This window comes from Stigmatopora nigra, chromosome 3, assembly GCF_051989575.1.
Source record: "Stigmatopora nigra isolate UIUO_SnigA chromosome 3, RoL_Snig_1.1, whole genome shotgun sequence".
NCBI lineage: Eukaryota > Metazoa > Chordata > Actinopteri > Syngnathiformes > Syngnathidae > Stigmatopora > Stigmatopora nigra.
In genome coordinates this window covers 6,571,021-6,592,090 of record NC_135510.1, presented here as the reverse complement: position 1 = coordinate 6,592,090, position 21,070 = coordinate 6,571,021, and the positions used below count along the sequence as shown (strand labels likewise).

At 39.2% G+C, this 21,070-nt stretch overlaps 1 protein-coding gene across 1 annotated transcript in view; it reads right to left on the bottom strand.

The window, feature by feature from the left end:
* Positions 1-21,070, bottom strand: part of galnt2 (UDP-N-acetyl-alpha-D-galactosamine:polypeptide N-acetylgalactosaminyltransferase 2) — a 35,913-nt gene continuing 14,843 nt past the window's right edge. The window contains exons 2-16 of the mRNA XM_077713058.1: positions 19,008-19,095; positions 15,047-15,200; positions 13,178-13,276; positions 12,994-13,061; positions 12,285-12,350; positions 12,002-12,123; positions 10,465-10,552; positions 9,756-9,843; positions 9,543-9,646; positions 8,530-8,656; positions 6,307-6,399; positions 5,680-5,763; positions 5,388-5,514; positions 3,910-4,029; positions 1-2,759 (exon numbers count right to left, since the gene is read on the bottom strand). Coding sequence (XP_077569184.1) covers positions 2,604-2,759; positions 3,910-4,029; positions 5,388-5,514; positions 5,680-5,763; positions 6,307-6,399; positions 8,530-8,656; positions 9,543-9,646; positions 9,756-9,843; positions 10,465-10,552; positions 12,002-12,123; positions 12,285-12,350; positions 12,994-13,061; positions 13,178-13,276; positions 15,047-15,200; positions 19,008-19,095 — 1,584 coding nt within the window. The 3' untranslated portion in view covers positions 1-2,603. The remainder of the gene's footprint in view (positions 2,760-3,909; positions 4,030-5,387; positions 5,515-5,679; positions 5,764-6,306; positions 6,400-8,529; positions 8,657-9,542; positions 9,647-9,755; positions 9,844-10,464; positions 10,553-12,001; positions 12,124-12,284; positions 12,351-12,993; positions 13,062-13,177; positions 13,277-15,046; positions 15,201-19,007; positions 19,096-21,070) is intronic.

The window sequence follows — 21,070 nt, the reverse complement described above, 5'->3', positions numbered from 1 at the left end:
GGGGGGCAACACACCCTGCTGTTATGCTGTTGTTATTCAGCTCCTAAAAGAAAAAAAAACTGAAAAACCTTTGGCACCATGTGCTAAAGAAGTAAACATTTGATGGCAATAGATATCTGATTCATTTAAACTGGGAGAGTGATTCCAGTACAAAAAAATGGACTATTGCCGTCAATTGCAGCCTGGTAGTTCATCATCCAATTAACGTGAAAAATTGGTTTCCATGGTAACAGGTGCAGGTTTTTCACCCAATTAGAGGGTATTTTAAATCTCCTAAATCACAAATGTTTGGGCTGTTTAGGTGAAGTACAGTCACCGTGGCAACAGGGCTCTCCCAGGCTGTCCCGTTTTGTGCCTTCACGGCACCCCCGGGCGCTTAAGCCCATCTATAGTTTAAGACCAAAGCAATGATGACAAGGATTAAAAAAAGTGGTCTAAGATGAACAATAGATGAATAATTTACACACACAAAAAAAGCTGAAGGTGGACAGAAAGCCAGAGAAATGGAATCATTAAACATCAGTTTTTGCCTGCATTATTTCTCTTAATTCAAATGAATTCATTTGAAAACATGACTTTTGAGTTGGACTAATGTGTCGATTAGAACTAAAGTTGGCAGACTTATTCTAAAATTGCCAGTTTTTCTCCTCTTTTAATGCCTGCCCAGATTTGATTTTGTTAATATAATTAATAAATCCATTTTCTTTTGTTTCACATTCATAAAACCAATGAATGAAACCATAATTGATTACATTTCCTTCACTGGTTTTGCTTTGACGATGCAGAACAATATCACACCTCCATTAATGAATTGTTCCAGGAGAACTAAATATGATGAGTGCAGCTCATGTGTAATTATTTATGATAATCTGAAATTCAATAATAATATTTGGTCATTTTTGCTACATTTCACCTACCAAATCTTATGTTTCTACCTTGTTTTTGTTTCACAAATCATATTGCATACAGGAATAAATAGCCATGTCACAATGACTAATTATTATGAGCAATATTTTGATATAAAATGGAAAATACATTTAAGACACTGTCCTTGATGAGTGAGAAATTGTTACATATTGCAAGACAAGTTTACAAATGCAGATGGAAGAGGAACAGGCAACACCTTTATCATGCAGGAACTATCTTGCATAATTAATACAAAAAAAAACATAAATAATAGGCAACATGTCCCAGAAGGACATGACATTGCCATTGGCAGACATTTTCGACTATTGTAGTCAACCAATCAAATGCAAGTCTTCCAAAATTCCCACTTTTCCTTGTGATGTCATTAATCACCAATATGGATTATTAAAGGCGATATTGGTAAATAAAAAAGAAATTCTACTAAGTGTTGTCTGTTCCTTTTACTACTTCACGTTAGAAGTGGAAGGGATGGCAGCCTCCCATTTCCAGAAAATGGTAAGAGTTCACCTGTTCCCATTATTGTCATTTGGATACTATTACAAATGCCTCAATTGCAAAAATGATCAAATAAAAATAACTTAATTGTATCTTTTCCGATGTGACCGAGTCCCTCCAGACTCCATAAATAAATTGTACTCAAACCCTTCTAAATGTTGTCGCTTCCACATAATAGAGAAACTAATATAGTAGTGGGTGAGGATAATAGAAGTCCCACTATTTATTAATGTTACTTTTAAAGAGCGGGCGGGCGCCGCAATAGTAAATAACACAAATTGAGTTTGACGTGCTGAGCAAAATAAAATGGCAATGCAAACATAAGTTGTATAAAACCGAGGCGCTCCCAAAGGAGCAACCCAAGAGCAGCAAGAGTAAAGAAAAGACATCAATTCTCTAAGGTTCATTGTCCTTGCAGTTAGGTTGTTGTTTTTTTCTCTTCTAAATTTGCGTTAGAGACAAAGAAGTAAACAAAAAGAGGCTGCTAAGAGCTTCGTGGTGTGTGTCGTTGTTGCTTTAAAGACAAAACAAGATGCTAAAGTGCAGCAGCCAGTGCTACAGCCTGATGTGGTTCTCCGGCCAATTCTTCCGGCGCCTCAACTTTTGTGAGGGGTGAAGATGATCACAAAAAAAAAAATGGAAGAAAAAAAAATCTCCACCGATAAAATTCAACATTAGGAAAACCTACATTGTTTCCCTCCGATCCATCAGGTTCAGTTGGGAAAACAAACAACAACAACAAGAAAAAAAATCTCCACAAATGAACGGTAATTAAAAATTTCAACAGAAAAATGATTCCAAAAATAAAAACGTCAAGGAGCTCGTTCCCACCGGTTATTTTTCGACCTCCCGAACCGTCGATGAGAAAAACGCTGAGGTATGTTGTCGTTGGATGGAAAGCATTCTTCATCGCTTGAACCCCCCCCCCCCCCCCCCCCAGAACCCCCCCCAAAATCTTCATCAGCGTCACCAGCACTGGTCTTCCCGCCAAATATGCTCGGTTTCCCGTTCCAGGTCTGCGGGACCTCCGCTTGTCTTTATTTGGAGGAAACGGGGGTGTAAAAAAAATGACCTGGGAACCCTTCGGAGGAGCGGGACGGATCCATTGTCCCGTCCCGTTTTTGTCTTTCCCCTTCAAGTCAGTTGGCGTGTATTGATGTTCTTGCGGCGGTACGCTCCCCCTAGGATTGTAAATTGAGGGTGAACTTCCACTGCTGGCTCAAGTTGGGGCTGCACGCTTCCACGGTGAGACCACCCATGCGAGCGCTGCGGCTGTCCAGGCACAGGTTGCTTCCCACGTGACGAAGCTTGGAGTTGGACTCAATTTGCTCCCATTTCTGATCAAAAAGTGAAAAAAAAGTGTTTTTAAAAAGGCTTGGGTGGAATGTGATTGAAGGGATAGTGAATGATGGTGTTTTAGTGCTGTTTTAATGTATGGCACGGCGCTTTATAAACCTGGTGGTCCGCCAGGCCATTTGCAAAATAATAATATATATATATTTTTTTTAAATACATCCGTCGAATGTCCTCATGTTGAATCAAATCGTGGCAGTGTTGGTAATATAAGCAGATATCGTATCATGTCTTTTTTTGAAATGAGTGATTTAACAATGGTCGATTTAAGCAACGATCCAATAAACGCAAAACTGTGACATTTTTTTTTTTGTTGAAATGAATGTAACTGTCAATTGTCTGAAGCAACAATATTATTAAAAATATTTCAGGACGAGATGTGCCATAGTATTGTAATAAATTAATCAGAGCCCCTCGTATCAAATCTAATTTGGGCAAACTTTGTAATATCGACAAATTTCAGACAAAAAAACTCAATACTGGATCACATCATGAAATTGGTGATTTACGACACGACTACAGTTTGCATAATCTACAAAATCTCTAAATTGCCAGGGATGAAGATCAGGTCAAATATAGCCCTGTTTTTTTTTTTTTTTAGTGATCATTTAGTATTTACAGTGTTCACCGCTACTTCGCGCTTCAGCTATCGCGGACTCAGAGCTTCACGAATTTTTTCAGGGTAAATAAATAAAAAATTTAAAGATATTAAATTAAAATTATAAATTACATCATTTTACAAGAGGTGGAAACTAAATATTCAATAAGAATTAGTAATTGCATCAAAGAAATGGTCAATAACATGGTGAGAGTTCAGGAATGGCATTGATGACGTCATGGCTGTTCACAGGCGCATCTTCACTGCCCAAAAAAAACAATGTTCACAACTCCCAATAACGATGTTTCTTACGTGCAAAAAAACTGCAGAAGATCCTCCATCCGGACTACTATGATGTTTTTGCTTAGTGGTGCTTTTGTGCACGTGTTACATGTTTCTTTAAGCATTTTTGAAATGGTACGCCTACTTCGCGGAAACGCAGCTATTGCGGGGAGTCCCGGTCCCCATTAACGGCGATAACCGAGGGAACACTGTATTGTATTTGTGTAGTCGTGCTAGAGTGTGGATGGAGATACCTGTCTGCTGTCATTGTCTCGACAACCCTGCAGCTTGATGAGGGAGCCGGACGTTTTATCCACCACGGTCAGACACAAATCCATGTGTTTGACAGACTTATCCTTGGTCAGAGCCCATTCCTTTCAAGAAAAAAAAGGTACCATTACAACTTGACATTAAATAGGATCATATAAAGATAATTACTTCTAGCCACACTCAACAATAGTATTCTGTATGATGGATGTTTTTGTCTTATGAAATGTAAAAGGTGACACTGCCAACATTAGAAATTCAGGATACTACAAAATCCTTCATGAAGTAACTCTAAATTTGAATCACTATGAAATTAGATTAAAGTCTCTTCTGAAATCAGGGGCAAACTTCACAATTTAATGAGATCGCAGTTTACGCGAAAATTCATCTAAAGATAATGATACCACTGTGAGGGAGATACGGAATTAATTTAAGAGAAGAGTCTTGGCCGTCGTCAAAGCACTAAATCTGTTAAATAAAATGTGAAATGCAATACTCTGGGAGTGGGAAAAAAATGCAATAAGTAGCTTTCAAGTGTGCAAAACGGTTTAAGTTTTCAATATTGAAGTGGGGTAATGAAAGGGTGGAGTGTCTTGTGGGAGCTGTTGGAGTACACTGCAATAGTACACTGCATTATACTCCAAGCACAATCTCAAATTATTTCATTTACTTCCAAGAAACCAACAACTAACAAAGTCATTTTTTTTCATTGTGTTCATTAATAAAAACATTTGTAACAGTTTCAATCAAAACATATGAAGAATTTACCGCCTTGATGTTAAATTCTCAACACAGCCATTAAAAGCAATTAACATCATCTTTAAAGAATGTAAGAGTGTTTGATGTATAAATGCGACAATTCAGAACATTGTGGCGCTCCTTTTGGTCTGCACTTGAAATCCTGCTGGGGGCAGTATCACACAAGGATATCATGGACAAAAAATGTACAACATTGCACTTATGGTTTTCTTCAAAGGGCCATTATGTCTACCAACTGATGCAATGAGTGGACAATCAACCATTAATCAAAAAAAAAAAGGAAACTTTTTTGTTAGTCACTGAATGCTTACCTTTCAATTGCCTAAATCCTCATTTTCGAGTTCCATAACAGCAAATGTTGTCCTATTTTTTTTTCTATTTATATTTCTTCAAAAAATAACCACTTGTTCTGCAGATGCACCCAACATATGAAGCTCAAAGATTATTGAGGACAATAAAAATGTTGACTTGCATTCACCAAGGTAAAGGTTGCATTTATTTATGAACTAATTTATTATTTTTTTCCTATGTCTGTATTCTCACCCTCTTGCGGCTGTGACAATTAAATTTCCCGAATACAGGATGAAAAGAGTTATCTAATCCAATGTCAATTAACGCTAAGACACCCACCATCCTCCTAACGCCAACGCAACCACTTGTCACCTGGGTGACTTCTAACTGTAAACCGTTGCCGTGGTAACACTACCTGGTTTCCTCCTGCGTTGTGGCACTCATAAACGCCGACCACCCCGTCGGCAAAATGCCCCAGCGTGTCGAGACAGTTCCCACCTTGCTGCAAGGCCCCGAAAGCAATGTCTTGGTGGTCCGGGACACTAAAGGCACACACAGAAGAATACAAACACATCAAAAATTGACGAGGCCACCATAACAAAGAAGTGCAATACAGTGCGAAGAAACTGGAGACTTTGGTAGTGTGGCGTGCCGCTGTAGAGCGCAGGCAGCCATGCATACCAAATGGAATAGAGTCTTCGTCTTACCGCAGCTCGGGGTAGACGTTCTCCAGGTACCATTTAAAGGGCTTGCAGGCTAAACGCTTCTTCATATCCAAACGACTCTGGATGCTGAGGAAAACAAGTGGGGAAAGAGGATGAGAGGCTTGTCACTCTCAATGAAAAATTATTCAATTACATCCGGAAGGGCCAGAAGGACTGGGGGGGAAAAAAGCCCACGGCTTGTGACTGCAAAGAGGAAAGCGGCATCAACGTAGAGAAGTGACAAAAATGTTCCTAAAATCAAATGGTTCAGCCTTTTACCGTACTTTCTCGAGCAGGGGTGTCAAACGCACTTTGGTTTGTGGGCCAATGTCGATATTTTTGACAAGAAAAGTTCATTTAATGAACCTTCTTTCATTTGACCTCAGTTAAAAATGGATTGTACGTCAACCGCCATCAATGATTTTTTTTGGGGGAGATCACTTGATTTGATTATTTCACTTTCTGCTAATTTGGGGTCATTTTCTATTCATTGATTTGGGGGTATTTCCAAGGTACTCTCTTCTATTGATTTCAGGTCCCTTCTTATCGGTCAAAGCTGTGCAGTGTGCCAAAAAGGAGAACCCAAAAAAAATCTGAATTTGACGTGTGGATGCCAAAATAAGTTCTTACTTTCCATAGGGCACGTTTCTGGCGGAGGGAACGGCGGCGTAGTAGAAGTTTTTGAATTCATCCATCCACACCTCAGCAGCTCTTCTTGTGTTCCTGATATGGAAAGAGAAAGACATTGAAAACCCATGTATTTGATGGGCAGAATTCCCAATTTTGGACAGTCAGACAGGGTCGAGGAACGGCTCTCAAAGTACGTTGCCAGGCAAAGCAAAGTGTTGACTCGGAGCCTGTGGCTATTTTGCTATATTTACATTCTTTTCTTGTGATGTCACAGACAGCTGTTAAAACCCCCGAGTCAGCGGGACTCAAATTCATAGCGACGGATTGGAGCATAGATCTGGCAATTTAGAGGTGCCTGAATTTTGAAGAAACTACAGTATGTGTACGGGGAGTCCTCCAGTTCTAAGCCAGTTTCATTCTTCACTGGTGACATAATCTATTTAATTTTCCTCTAAATCACAATTCGCTGCTATGTTTGTTAGAGTTTAAAGCTTTTAAAGAAGGGCATTGCGTTTACAGACAGCATGGAGTTTTTTATTTTTACTTTGACTGTCGGCAACGTAAGAGGTCTGAGTGAGCAGAAAATGGCATTTGGTGACAACTAAGGTGTTTTGGCATGACTTTAACTTTGGTCAGAACACAACATATTTTCGCCTCCCTTCACTTTTGACTTACACCATTGCTATTTATTTCCTTTCTCCGATCTATTTACGTTAAGCTTCGTTGCCATGGTAGCAATTGCTGAATCTACAAGAGTTAGCTTTTTTTCTTTAGGGTCATATTGTAAAGAAAGGACGAAAAAGGGAAGGAAAAGGGGAATTGACTAGCTAAGCAGACACCACCATGGATCGGACTTATAGAATCGTACGTGGAGGACATCGTAACCAGAGGAAGGACTCCCGACAAAACCCTGGCATGCCGGTAGAGCGCCATGGAATCGCATCTGGCAGGGCGATAGCAGATGCTGTTTAATATTTAAACAAGAAGGGTTCATTTGAGGATTTCCTCATGAGTAAAGTGTTTCTTTCTCAAGTGGATGCCATATTGTACCGTAACTCAATTGTATCGCTCTGAGCCGACGTGCCCAAATGACTTGTTTTTTTGCCTGTGTTGGGCCTCATTGTAACATGCCAGCGAATGAGTGTAATAGCGTCGGTTGGGGTCTGTCTCGTGGGGGGGCCGCCATCCAACATGAAGAGAGCGCCCTGCCTTTTCATCAGTGATAAGCAGCTGCTGTGCATATTGGGATAAATGAGACCCTCTGACACATTTCATGAACAGTCTCAGTGGTTGCATCCATTTAGCATGGAAGTGTCGTGGAGGGTTTTATATAGTGATGTCGGGCGGAAAGTGGAAATTATGGATAGTTAAGAATTGAGATTTAAAAGAATCATTTTTAAAATAATTCACATCTTGCAGAATGTCACATTGTTGCCATTCATGTTCAATCTCTGCATTTGTTTAAATAAGGCGTAACAGGTATTATTTTGCTACACGAATGACTACAATGCTACAAATGTATCATTTTCCCACTGTTATTTTTTGTTGTTGCATCTTAACATTTTTAAACTGATTCACCACTCAAGCTATTGAAATATCTTTGCTAATTTTTATGTTTTTGACTTTTTCTAAGTCTAGACTCCCATCATTGACCTGGCTTATTTTTTTAGGCTAGCATCTAGAGACATTTATTTTCTTCTAAATACGCCCAGAAAAATCAGCAGCCTCAACAGATGAATGTTAATACATTTGCACCTATTGACACTTTGTACAACAGGAAGGAATTTTAACAATTTGAACCCTTAAACCTGTACTCCTTTTGGAAGAAGGCATGTTGGAGTTCAAAGTTAACCATCAGAATGCAAGAATCATCTCTCTGGTTCAAATGACAGGTACCGACTTGCAGTCCTGCTATTTCCCACCTCCCGAACGGACTGTAAATGCCTCACTGTGCACATTTTCAATTATGCAACACAGCAAGCGTCCGCTCCCGAAAAATTACCATTCATTATTTTTATCTAATGAGGTGAGAATGTCTTAATGACTCTCTACCATAGGTGTGCATGTTTTTGTTGGATATTAAAATGTAATTGAATGTTGGTCTTCGGCAGCCAAACATGACCAACTAATGAAATTGTTCCCCGACAATGACTTGACTACCTCATATGTTTTGATGGGGGTCATTAAAGTGAGACGTTAGAATTGGTTGCGCCCCCGTGTCACCTTGCAAAGACGGTGCCACTGCCACCCGGGAAGGTATAGGGGTGCTGTTTCCTGAAAACGTGGCCGACTCGGCTGCACGGGATGATTTCCAGACTCCCGCCGCACTGCCACACGCGAAATGAGATCTCTGAAACACAACACAGGGCCGGTAAACAAACACGGGATTATAAAATGAGCTATCGGCGCCTCGTAAAAGTATCCGGCACGTTGGCGGAGTGCAGTGTCACGTTCTCGTCTTCCAAATGTGATAAAATAAGTGTGCGAATTGACTATCTCACTTCATTAAAAATCCCATTAACTGAAAATGCATCTTTCTGACAGCTGCGTGTTGGAAACCAATTCCGAGCACAATTTGAAGGAAATTAACAGGCAGATCGACTTTATGGAATATTCGAGTAGGGATGAACTACAAATAGGGAGGGTGAGCCAGGGCCACACTCCCAAAAAGTAGAAAGCATTCATAGAAGAAGTTAAAGGGGTGGGACTAATCCCACATGCTCCCATATAGGGGAGGCCGGGTTAATTAATGTCGAGGTAATTCTCGCAAAAACGACTTAACTCCGTGGCTATCATTGACAGCAACATACGTTCAATCCATTTTAATCAGTAAGGGTTAGTTAGCAATGCCCTCCCAGTCAAAATAAATCCAACATCTATTGCCAATCGTCATATTTCATAGTGGTTAAAGAGACTTTTCAGGTTTTGCTAATTCGTTATCTGAGTGGCATTTACCAGCGACGCAAACTGAATTAAAGCTTAATTAAAAATGAATTGTTGTCTACTGTGGATGCAAGTTGGCTATTGTAAAAAAGTACGTATGTTAGCAAATAGTTATAGCAACATGGAGATACTATAAAACATATTTTAAACCAATTTTATTTTGAAAAAGACAGGTGTCTTAACACTTTTGGAAGATAACACTGTCACACGCCATTGCCAAAAAGTTTTAATAAGTGTCAACGGTTTATAAACTTGATGCTGCATTTCCTGACATTTGCATTAGCGGCACTCACCCAGATTTTCTCCTCCCCAAACATCCATCATCATGTCATATTTCCCCAAAAGCTCAAAGTATTCCTTATCCATGACAAACAGACCTCCTGCTATCATGGGAGTCCTAGGGAGGTTGGGTCAGAAAAAGAAAGAAAAAAAATCAATGATCTTAGTCAATGGCAGCCAGAATTTTATACACAGAAGAAAAGTTTTTTTCATGGGATTTGTCTTACTTTATTGGGGCGATAGGGTTGCCTTGTCTTGCTCGTCTCTGATCCAGAGTCATGTAATCCCATTTAAAAACCAAATTCCAGTCAAAACCTGTAGATAGACATTGCATTGGTAAAGAAGCGCTTAAAGATGACCCAAAACATTTCAAATTCAAAACGCTTGACTCTAAAGACACAAACAAGGAAAAAAAGCTAAATATTTTGCTTGTGAGTACTTTAAAATGAATGTCTACATATGTTGCTTTACCAATTGTGTTCACATAATCTCTGCTGTAACATTTGATAGGGGCACTCATTTAATCTTAAAAATGTTACCACTGGTAACTGTTTGTTTTGGACTAAATTCCATGTGTGTGTTATCATCCAGAGTCATTTTCATTCCGAATGTTAATATTATCATAAACGTGTTAGTATTCTCTTTGTTGCATGTTTGGCTGTTTAGTCGACAGTTAACTTGAAGCGGGAGGCAATCAAAAGCTTGGTTTGACTGAGAAAGCACAGCAGCATCTCATTTCCCTGTGTTTGCCTAGTCACCAGAATGATTGGAAGAGAAGAAGAGCAGCATGCTGACTGTGCCTAACAACCACTTTTTGGGCCATTGGATCAGAGCATTTGAAAAATGCCAGAGAGTACACTCGACTTGAAATACATCATCACAATGCAACTCGGTTGAGGGCTCGCTTCCTCACTCCTCTTTAATTGGGCACTCTACCTCCTTTGAGATCAGCGGAGGCTCCCACATACTGGAAGTTGTCCATGTTGATGACATCAATTATGGGAGAAACCACTCTGGTCTTATCCTTGAAAAAAGAAGACACAGGAAATACAATTGCAACTTTCTCTCTAGCTGGACCATAATATTCATAGTGATATATCCATTTTGGGTTGATTAAGTAAGCCTTTACTCAACATTTAACATTCTATTCCCACAATATTTACTTTTGGTTTAAAATCAATAACTGATCAATTAAGAAAATGCAGTCAAAGAATATTAACGCAATTAAAACCCTAAAAAAAGCTTTCAACCGTTTTTCATTCCCTTTCAACTTTGAAGGCAAAATATGTTCTATCAGTTACCAATAAATTATTGAAACATTGTTAAAACTTGGGATTCAGTTCAGAGGAAGAGTTGGTCCTCAAAAGAACATTTTGTCATGTTTCCTTTAAACAGCCCATTTATTTCTAATAAAGTCTAGTCATTTATAATTTGGTAATGCTTATCTTTTTGTTTTTAAGCTCACTTGTACAGAATCTCCAAGCACAAACATTATTAAACATAATTCCGACTGGTTGGCTGGCAACTCCGCGGGTGTATGCAGGACCTGTGACCTCTTTGTATATTGAAGGAAAGAAAAACCAACTGATATAAATAAGCAAACAATGCAATGAAGCAATTGGCAACGCTGTAATACTGCATATTTCCATGACACGGAGAGGCAGCAAGAAAACCAAAACACTTCCACCCTGAAATTATTCCAGTGTGTTCGAGACATTTTGAGGGCGTTTGGTGGCGAAGGCAGTGTTTTTTGTTTGTTTGTTTTTTTAAAGCTGAGACAGATGTCTCAAAGTAGGGCAAATGAGGGGATTTTATGCCCATTCAGCATACAAAAAAAAAAGTTTATCATTACTTAAACACCTCTTACATATGTCTTAACAGTCTTAAAAAACACAAAGCTCACCTTGAGCATATGACAAAATTCCAGTATAAGCAATATACTATATATAATATAATATACTCCTTAATATAATATAATATATTTAGTGTATAATAATATAACAATACACTCCTTAATATAATATATATTTAGTGTATAATAATATAACAATACACTCCTTAATATAATAATATATTTAGTGCATAATAATACAACAATATACTCCTTAATATAATATCATAATATATTTAGTGTATAATAATATAACAATACACTCCCTAATATAATGTAAAAATATATTTAGCGTATAATAATATAACAATATACTCCTCAATTTAAAATAGTATAATATACTCCTCAACTCAAAATGAAGTATGCATAGCCTTTGTGCATCAGTTAATACACAATAATAAAGTAGTGGTAATAAATATTTGGATGTTTCTCCTATTCTCCTATTCAAATATAGACTGCAATTATAGAACTAATTCATCTAAACTGGGAGGACCGACTATAAATGTTGGCTTTTCAATGCCAGTGAAGGTGCTAGACATCCAATCTATTTAGACTTGTATGCACGCATTTGTGCCCACGTACCTCAGCCACTCTCTCCAAGAGTGGCTCGAGCCAGTGGTCGTTACATTCACAGTGGGAGTCCAGGAAAGTGAGGACCGGCGCCGTGGCGGCATCCGCACCACGAACCCTGGAGCGCATCAGTCCTGAAACAAACCTGTGTTACAAGAAGCACGCATCTCCAGAGCCTCTCCACCCCAAGCTGTAAGCTGGCACTCGATATCAAAGCAAGATTATTACTCAGTTGGTTTGTCCTGTGATGAAGAAACGTTAACATTCTTCCCCACCTTGCTTCTCCAATAATTACCTTCTCTGCGGTCGTTTCTTAGCACGCGAACTTTCTCCATCTTGCCCAGGAGTGCTCCATCCTCCGCTGCAACAAAGACAGACAAATGTCTTTCAAGCTGTGTATAACAATAAGCAATCCATAAAGTGTGCCAGTATATGGATCAGTGCCCCAAGTGAGAAAAAACCCCATTCATTTCAATGAGGAAAATTGACTAATTTCAATATTAAATCTGACCAACATCATTCATAGAAGTGAAAAATGCAAAGAACTGTAGCATCCAGATTTTTCCAAAATAGTAGTTTCAACACCCCCCCCCCCCAAAGAGTCCCTTCATTTCCAATAATGCTGCCCACAAAAGGCACAGAAAAACATTTTCATCCACTCCAATTGATTTTACAGTTACCATTCAATCCCTTTCAAATGTGACGCACAAAAAAAGTTCTGCCTGACCTTTTGAAAACTTTTTGGAAAAATCAACCCTAAAAATAAGATTACACATTCTTTGGAGGAGTAATATTCTATGGCTAATGTTCATAATTCCATTCAATGATTAACATATATATATTTTTAACAACTAATAAATAAATTAGCCTATTTAAAATGTTCTTGTTTTTGACCAAATGGATCATTATTTTAAAAAGATCATCAGGAGTGTATAGAACAGCATGAAAACAATCCCATGTAATCCTTCCAGAAATTGCATTTTCAATAATGACACAGTACTTACCACTATCACTGTAGTCATCAACTAAGATGATCTCTTTCACCAGATGAGCTGGACTCTTCTTCAAAACACTAGGAATAATGAGAGCAAAAAATGTGGTAGTAAAAAACATTTAACCAAAAAAATAAAAACTAATTACATTTTACATTAGGTTACATAAAACACTGACAAAAAAACATTGCGGTACCTGACAACAGTGCGTAGCAGTGCAGAGCGGGCTTCATTGTGGAAGGTAATAACCACGCTCGAAGCTGGCAGGTCCGATTTCCATTGCTTATGTCTGCAACTATATACACATACAGATCCAATGAAGCAACAAACACACAGGCACCCCTTCAGACATTTGCGTTCAACATGAATCGGAAATGCTCCGGTGGACCCGAGGAACAAGTTTGCAAGGTTGGCTGAGCATCAACTCAAAAAAGGTACACGTCCGCCCATTATGCTCTACTGGCGCTAGGATTGACAGTGGCTTTCTCTGGAGGCACAAATGAATTGCAGTCGAGACCGAGGGAGTGCGACAAGACAGAAGAAGTAGAGGACCATGACCTCATTAGCAGGCACCTCTCATCACTTCAGACCTGACCACTACAAACATCCAATTAAAAGTCTGCCACACGGCAACACATCTTTTGATGTGAGTGCGCAGTATTGAAAGCAAAGGGGTGTCCAAATCTGGTCCCCAAGAGCCCCTATCCAGTCTGTTTTCCAAATCTCCCTCCTCTATCACACCCGAATCAAATGATCAACTCATCAGCAAGCTGTCCAGAAACTTAATACAGATCCAGATTATTTGATTCAGGTGTGTTGATGGAGGGAGATATGGAAAACAGACCGGGTCGAGGGGCTCGAGGGTCGGACTTGGCCACCCCCGGCTTAGCGTGCATGTACGTGTGGTCCCTTGTGCATGTTGGGTCTCCGTCACGCCTTCAAATGAGTCAATATGGCGCTGAATCAATCTCAAATTAACATCCCTTAATCACCACTGTGGCAAGAAGGAGTATTTACTGTACTGTATTTACTGGAATGCGAGATATATCTACGAAAGCGCTAACTGAAAACAGCAATGGTCCGCGGCCTGTTGAGACCCGGGCCTCTGGCTTTTCGCCCTCGCGCAATCGAGAGCAGCTGCACGCTGGGCAAACGGACAAATCACTGCAAAAATCAATGGGAGACACATTGGTGTCCTTTTAATAGGCTAATGGATTTAGCTGGTCACGTAAGGCCGGCGCATCGCTCAGGCGTGACCCGTGTTGCTTCGAGGACACTCGTCACAGTGTGCGCTTGTGTGCCCGGACTGAAAGTGTAAAAATAAAACCTTCTCTGATGAATACAAGCAAGGTTGTGTTGGGACCTAACAAAGCAAGCCCATACTGTTTATTTAACGAGCTGTAAAAGCGAAATCAGCAACACTGGAAAGATGTTAGCAAATGAAGTAGCGTGGGCTAGTGAGGTAGGGAAGCAATAAAACAGAGGCTAATCCTCCGACTGTAATGAGGAGAGCCATCAAACCAAATGGCTTTTGCCGGCAATGTGACAACAGCAGGACTGTGAAGAAGAAAAAAAAAAAAACGAGTATTTAAAGTTAAAAGAGTGAAACAAGCATCTGTCTGTAGAACAGAAATGAAGTTAAACTAGGGGAAAAAAAATGGATGGGTTTAATTTGAGACGGCAAAAAAACTTGGAAGAACACAGCAGAGAGGTTAAACAGTTTTCAATTCATCAATAACAGCTTTACGCCGAACACTTGTGGTGGCATATATGGGTGTCTACACCGAATTTATGCTGGAAAAGGGTAAAAACTTTGGCCTTTCTGAGTATAGAGCTTGCATTTTATCTCGGTGTTTGCAAGAATGTCTCCTGGCAATGCACTTTACAGCCATTATCCAAAAACAGGTGTTCTTAGTTGTAGATATATCATTCCCTGATATAAATGTCAGTATTTTATTTTTCTCCATAGAAATCCGACAAGCCAAAAGCCAAGAGAAATCCTTCTCAAATTTCAACCTTTCAATACATTGATCGGTGAAACACAACATTGTGTGGAAGTACGTACTGGTCATGTCTGGTATCTGGCACAGCTCTGTCCATACGGAGTTTATCGCTCTCCACCTGGTTGAATTTGTTTCTGGCATAGGGATCTTGACCTGGGCGGACCACTGTGGCACCAACGTACAGATCCTGGTCAAAGTCCTGCCAACGAACCTTACCTGGATAGAAAAAAAAACAAACACAAAGAACATTAGTGGCATTGTAGTTTTACACTCAAATTGCAGTGGGACTGAAGAACAGTATCACTAATCCCGATATCACGTTAACAAAAACACAGGCCCTCAAAGTTTAATTCACAACAGTAAAATTCCGAACTTCTAAAATGCGCTTAGCGACAATCAATTAGAATATGCCATCATGGTAAACGTCTGATTGAAGAACACATTGCAAAGAAAGTTGCCGTGAAATCCCTTGTATTTATAAACAGGAAAAAACTAAAGCCGACAAATGAGTTAAAAAAAAAATGCAAACATTCCAAAAGAGGATTTCCTGGTTACCAACATTTGGTAAAGGAGAAATTGATTTCCCAATTAATCAGTACCAGTGAGACACATTGGAATAAAGACTTCAGCTAATTGAATGAATCGGACTCCGCAGCAATGCTGACGGCGTGTTTAGCGTATGCGGTGGCAGATTATATATTTTTTGTCAGCGGAGGTGAGCGCTTGCTGACGAGCGAAGACAGACAGCCACGGCGAGGTCGACGAGAATGAGAGGTGACAAGCGGAGCGTATGCATGTGTCTGCCTCGACAGCGCGCCAGTGTGTTTTGCATGTTAATAAGATGGAGCTAACTGATCAGTCAGCGAGTAGAAAGTGATGCTTTGAGACACGGCAGAGTGGTGTCCTTGCTAATATCGGGTATCCAAGGTAACCAGGAGTTATTTTTCAAGCACTTTCTTACTCAAATCTCTTTAGCTACTTCGTGCAAGATGGAAGTCTTTATTATCACTTCTTTGCAATCATTTCAGTCCCCATCTGATACGGCTATTTTTGGACTCCCAGACAGAGTATCGGATTTGGTCACAAGATCAGATACAATTTTTGTAATGTGTTGCAAAATGGTTGGGGGATCATGGCAATAGAAAGCTTCTTAGTAACAAGAAAAGCAGTAGAAAAATGCAGGCTGCCCACTTCAGCTCACATCTGTGACATTTTCAGCATTTCTGTGATCCAACAAGGACTGAATTCTGTTGAGCATAATCTTCTGTAAGGGTTGAGCTGTTACCAAAATACTGGGAAGAAATCCTGGAGTGCAACAAAAAGGAGGATCTCGATTTATTCAATGACTCTTCTTGTTAAAGGTCAAACGAAAGGTCAGAAGGAAGCTTTGTTTCCATTGAGAGCTGTTGCTTCTTCGTACCTTCCTTCCATGGCAACAACAAATATGAACTTTATATTTGAAGAAAAAGCAATGAGTAGCATGAATGCACAAGACATTGAAAAAAACAGACTCCTACACTTCTTTTTTTGATTCATTGTTCACCAACATCCTACCTAAAAAAACATGTACAAATAATAGCCAGATCAGATCTCACCCTTTCAAACTGAATGATGGCAGACTGAATTTATTATCCGTATCTAGAGAGTGGATCACTCAATCAAAAATCCACAGCCTCACCAGAAGATATTTCATTTACACGGTGGGGGGAAAAAAAACAAAAAAAACCTGAATCCTTCTTCGGAATCCATCCTCTATGGACCTGACCGTACAGGTTTGGATGTTTTTCACTTCCTTGGCCTCTTGGTCACTCAGCTCTATCCCCCTTCTGTCTGTTTGTGTTGGCTGCAGTATTTCCTGCAAATCCCAGGATGCTGTGGTGTCGTATTGATGGAGCATGACAGACAAGACTCCCTTCAGTGGGTTGCCAGAGTTCCGCTGGAGGCCTTTGGAATGGCATCCAGTAGAACTCTGGCAAACCACTTAATCCAATTTTTTTAACGCACGTGTAAGAGCTTTGTTTATTCACTGTGTGTGGTTAATAAAAGCTGAACAGCTTTAAAAATCCAATTCTAAAAAATAAAAGTTAAACATTGTCTTATTACAACGTACTAGGTAACATTTTCATTTCTTTCTAAGGGAAAAAAAAAACAGACAATATTTTACCATTCATGTAGTTGGCCAAGGGCAAAAGAAATTCTATTCACATTTTATTTTGGTTAAAAACATGAACATGGAAACACAATATTTTCTTTCACGGGCCACACAAAATGTGTGTGATACATGAAAAACATTTTCCGTTTGTGGGGAATATTGGGAGAAATATTTGATAAATATTATAAGCAAAGAAGAATAGAAGGCAATTGAGAAAGCAGAGAAAGCCAGACTCCATTTTTAAAAAGCAGCAAGGGATTTCATCTCCAAGCATTTGCTTAAAAGCTGTTCATTTTCCCAAAGTTCATTTCCCTAAAGTTCAAATGCCTGTATTTTTAAACACAAAATCTATTACGTGTCACCCCTTGGAATATTAAAAATGGTGGTAGACAATTAGCAAGACCACCCACACATATATAATGCTCTCTATGTTTTCACTTTTTTAAATGAATTTTCCCCCTTTTTTTTTGATATGTCCAAATGATATAACAATATTATAGAGAGTGTTATTCTAAACTGGGCCAGGGAACCTATGGCTCGGGAGCCGTATGTGGATCTTTTGATGGGTGCATATGGCTCTCCACTAACCGGTCAGCTAAAAATATGGAAAAAGTCAGGAAGAATTGATTCCCGAACACACCAATTGGAGACTTTTTCGACTATAAAAGCGGTCAAATGAATTTAAAAAATGCAGAAATGTTCATGTATGTTTACTTTAAAATTCGGTGTATGGCTCTCCAGGAATAATCTTTGAAAGTATGAATTGCTTATGGCTCTCTCTGTTCTAAACTGTCACAGTGATAAAGTCACTTTGTAAAGAAAATATCCCCGCCCCTCTCATTCTGCAGTAAAATCTGAATCCATTTCCACTCATAGATCAATCAGATGCACGCGCTCAGCTTTTATGGCAGAGCAGGGACCGAGTGGGAGGAGGAGCCGCGCTTCCCAGCAACGAGAAATGCATGACAAGTCACTCCGCTCTGACTTTTTAGTCTGCCCAGCTATTTGGTAATTGGGGTGTTTTTTCTGGAAACCGTGGGTGGAGATGCATACTTGGGGTTGTGGATATAATGTAATGGAATTTCAACCGGCAAACTGTGCAATGTATTGGATTTTTTTCCCCTCCCCGTATTCTTAGTTTGTTTAACGCATGAAGGTCAAAGAAACTGGAAAATGCATACCATTGATTAAAAACTTCATTTTTGACCACACTGAAAGAAATATTCTGTATGACGAGACTGCTTGAGAAACACATACAGCTGGACCCGATTTAGGTAAAACCATAACATTTAGATACTGACAGACAGAGCAGACCCCCCTGTAGCTCCTTAATTTTGTACTTAAAACGGTCAGTTAAAAAGTACATGAGTGAAATCATCTGAAGAAATAATCATCCCACTTCTGGCCCCATTTTGGACTGCTGATTTGGTTTTTAAGAAACAATCACATCCAATGAAAAAGAAGCAAGCAGAAACAGAAAATGTTACAAAAACCTTGGGTAATATTTTTGCCAATCAAAAACAACTCTCGTTTCTGTTCCCCATCCTTCCTTACGTCTGGTCAAGGGTAACGCTACTGGAAATTATCATTCCTTAAACTGAAGATTGAAGTGAAAAAAAATGTATCTGAAAATGAGGAAAAATAGCAGTTTGCCATTACGTTGAGCGGCGCCAATCAATGGAATCATAGTTTCTTAGTATTCTGAGTGATGATTGCTATGCTTAATTGTTATCAGCTTTTTAGCATTGCGATCCATTCAAGTCTGCTTATAATTATGACTGTACACTTGTCGTTAGTGAAACCTTCTGTTTGTCCATTTGTAGTAAGCAAAGATTGGCGCATTTTCCATGCACATTGAGTGACATTCTTACCAGGCGGCAGAACCTCCAGACTGTGAGTCTTGTCCTCAGAGTTATGAGCTTTGTTTCGGCCAGATGAGTCACTGGAGTCCCAGTCATCCTGAAAAAACAAAAGAAGATGCATTGGAAAAAAAAGTTTAATAGTCCCTTCAATCTAAACTGTTACCCTAGACAGCGAGAAATCCACAAACATGTTTCTACTGCCTATTCACATAAGCCACCCAAGTACTAATTAAACATTAAAAGCCATTGGATCAATGCAATATGGGGCAAGGCTATTAAAAGTTTACACTTAAGGGAACTGCACGCAACAATTGGTTTGGCAGATTTTCAATAACTTGTTGAATTTTAAGCTTTTCTGTGAAGAAAAAAAATCCTATCATGTGACGCATCCTTTTGGTTCTTGGCAACTTATTCAATCTGTCAAGCTCCATACCAAAGATATTCTTAAAACAAAGAATGGAAACATTAATGCTGCATACAGAGGGAGACAAGTATCTGCAGCTGAAAAGATTTTATTCCCTCTATGGAATTTTTTTTGTGTGCCTTTATGTCCCCTCTTTGTGAATCTTCAATTAACTTTGAGATGGGGATTGTGAGCCATTCACTACAAGACTGATCCATCTCAAGCCGTGCGGGGAAGTTTATTAATTCATTTTATTCATCCATCATTTTCAGACATTTGCAGGGAGGGAAAGCTTCTCGTTTATTAACTTTGGAGACGTTTTGGACAATGAGTCTGCATCAAATGATGTGTTCAGTAAAAGATGAGCTACATAACTGGATTTGAATTGTTGCTTAGCAAATTATTGATTGTTGGCAGATGTGATAACCAAGTTCATATTGATGAAATGATTTGAAGCAGAAAAGATATAGTACATTTTTTTTTAAATAATTGGCCTGACTTTGGGTTTACCTAAGGTATTTTTGTTGTATATAACTTTACTATCAAACAAAACCTAGGAGACATGAATCCTAGTCTTGCCCTTTGCGACAAGACAAACAGCAGTCTTTAACAGTGCTGGTACTGTTTCGTTTTAGTATCTGAAACTGCTCATGGCATCTCCTCAGGGGGAAAAAAAAGCAGGCACCGAATCATTGCATGGCCTTAGTGGCAGCATCCAACATAAAGCCAAGCAAGTGTGGTTTCCAGTAGCATTTTAATAGCTAATGCATGGGGTCTTTGCAACACAGCAAAGTGGCTAACGTCAGTGGAAATAACTTGATGTCACACTGAAACTGAATTTTCTTACCACCGGACATTTTATGGGGATTTCAACCAAGTTGGAAAATCCCTCAACTCGTGCTTGGACATTATTAGAACCCTAAGTCATAATAAGTCATTAAATACGGGCAATGTTTCAATTTAACGTGATTATCTGCCAGCAGATCTTAACAATTATATAATCAGAAATGAATAATGCACAAAGACGCAGTGTGTTCCTAATAACACGGATTCACACTTAATTGAGCCTTATTTTTATGGATGAAATACACTAGATTCAACACACATCATTACCACTGCTATCAATTTTGGAATCTCTTAACTCGTTTAGCCATGAAACACAGACGGCAACGTCAGCTGACTTCGACCGAAAGGCTCATTAGACTGTTGACTGCTCGCCAATTTCGGGGCATATTCAGAGACTGGCAATCATTCATGCCGCAGCCAGCGATAAAATCCGGCTGGTGTACAACTGCAAGACCATTGAATGCATATCCCACATTAAAAAAAATGGTGTCACTTCTAAATTGAAATGGCTGGCGCGAAGCAACTTCCTAATACAAACATTTCATTAAAATTGGATGCCCAGAATTGTGTATTTTAATTTAGTATGTAATCACTATTAGGATGTAAACACAAATTACATCAGTAAGTATACAGTATTCCATATAATAGGACATTCCATGCTTATTTATGTTTGTTTTTTTTAATGGGAAAACGCATTTTGTGGAGTAGCACCACCAATTTCGTTATACACAGCTGTGTATTATGACAATAAAGGCTTTTGATTTGGCTTTTGATTTGATTTATGCCAAGTAAAAGGTTCTTATCTCACCTGCTGCTCGGTTAA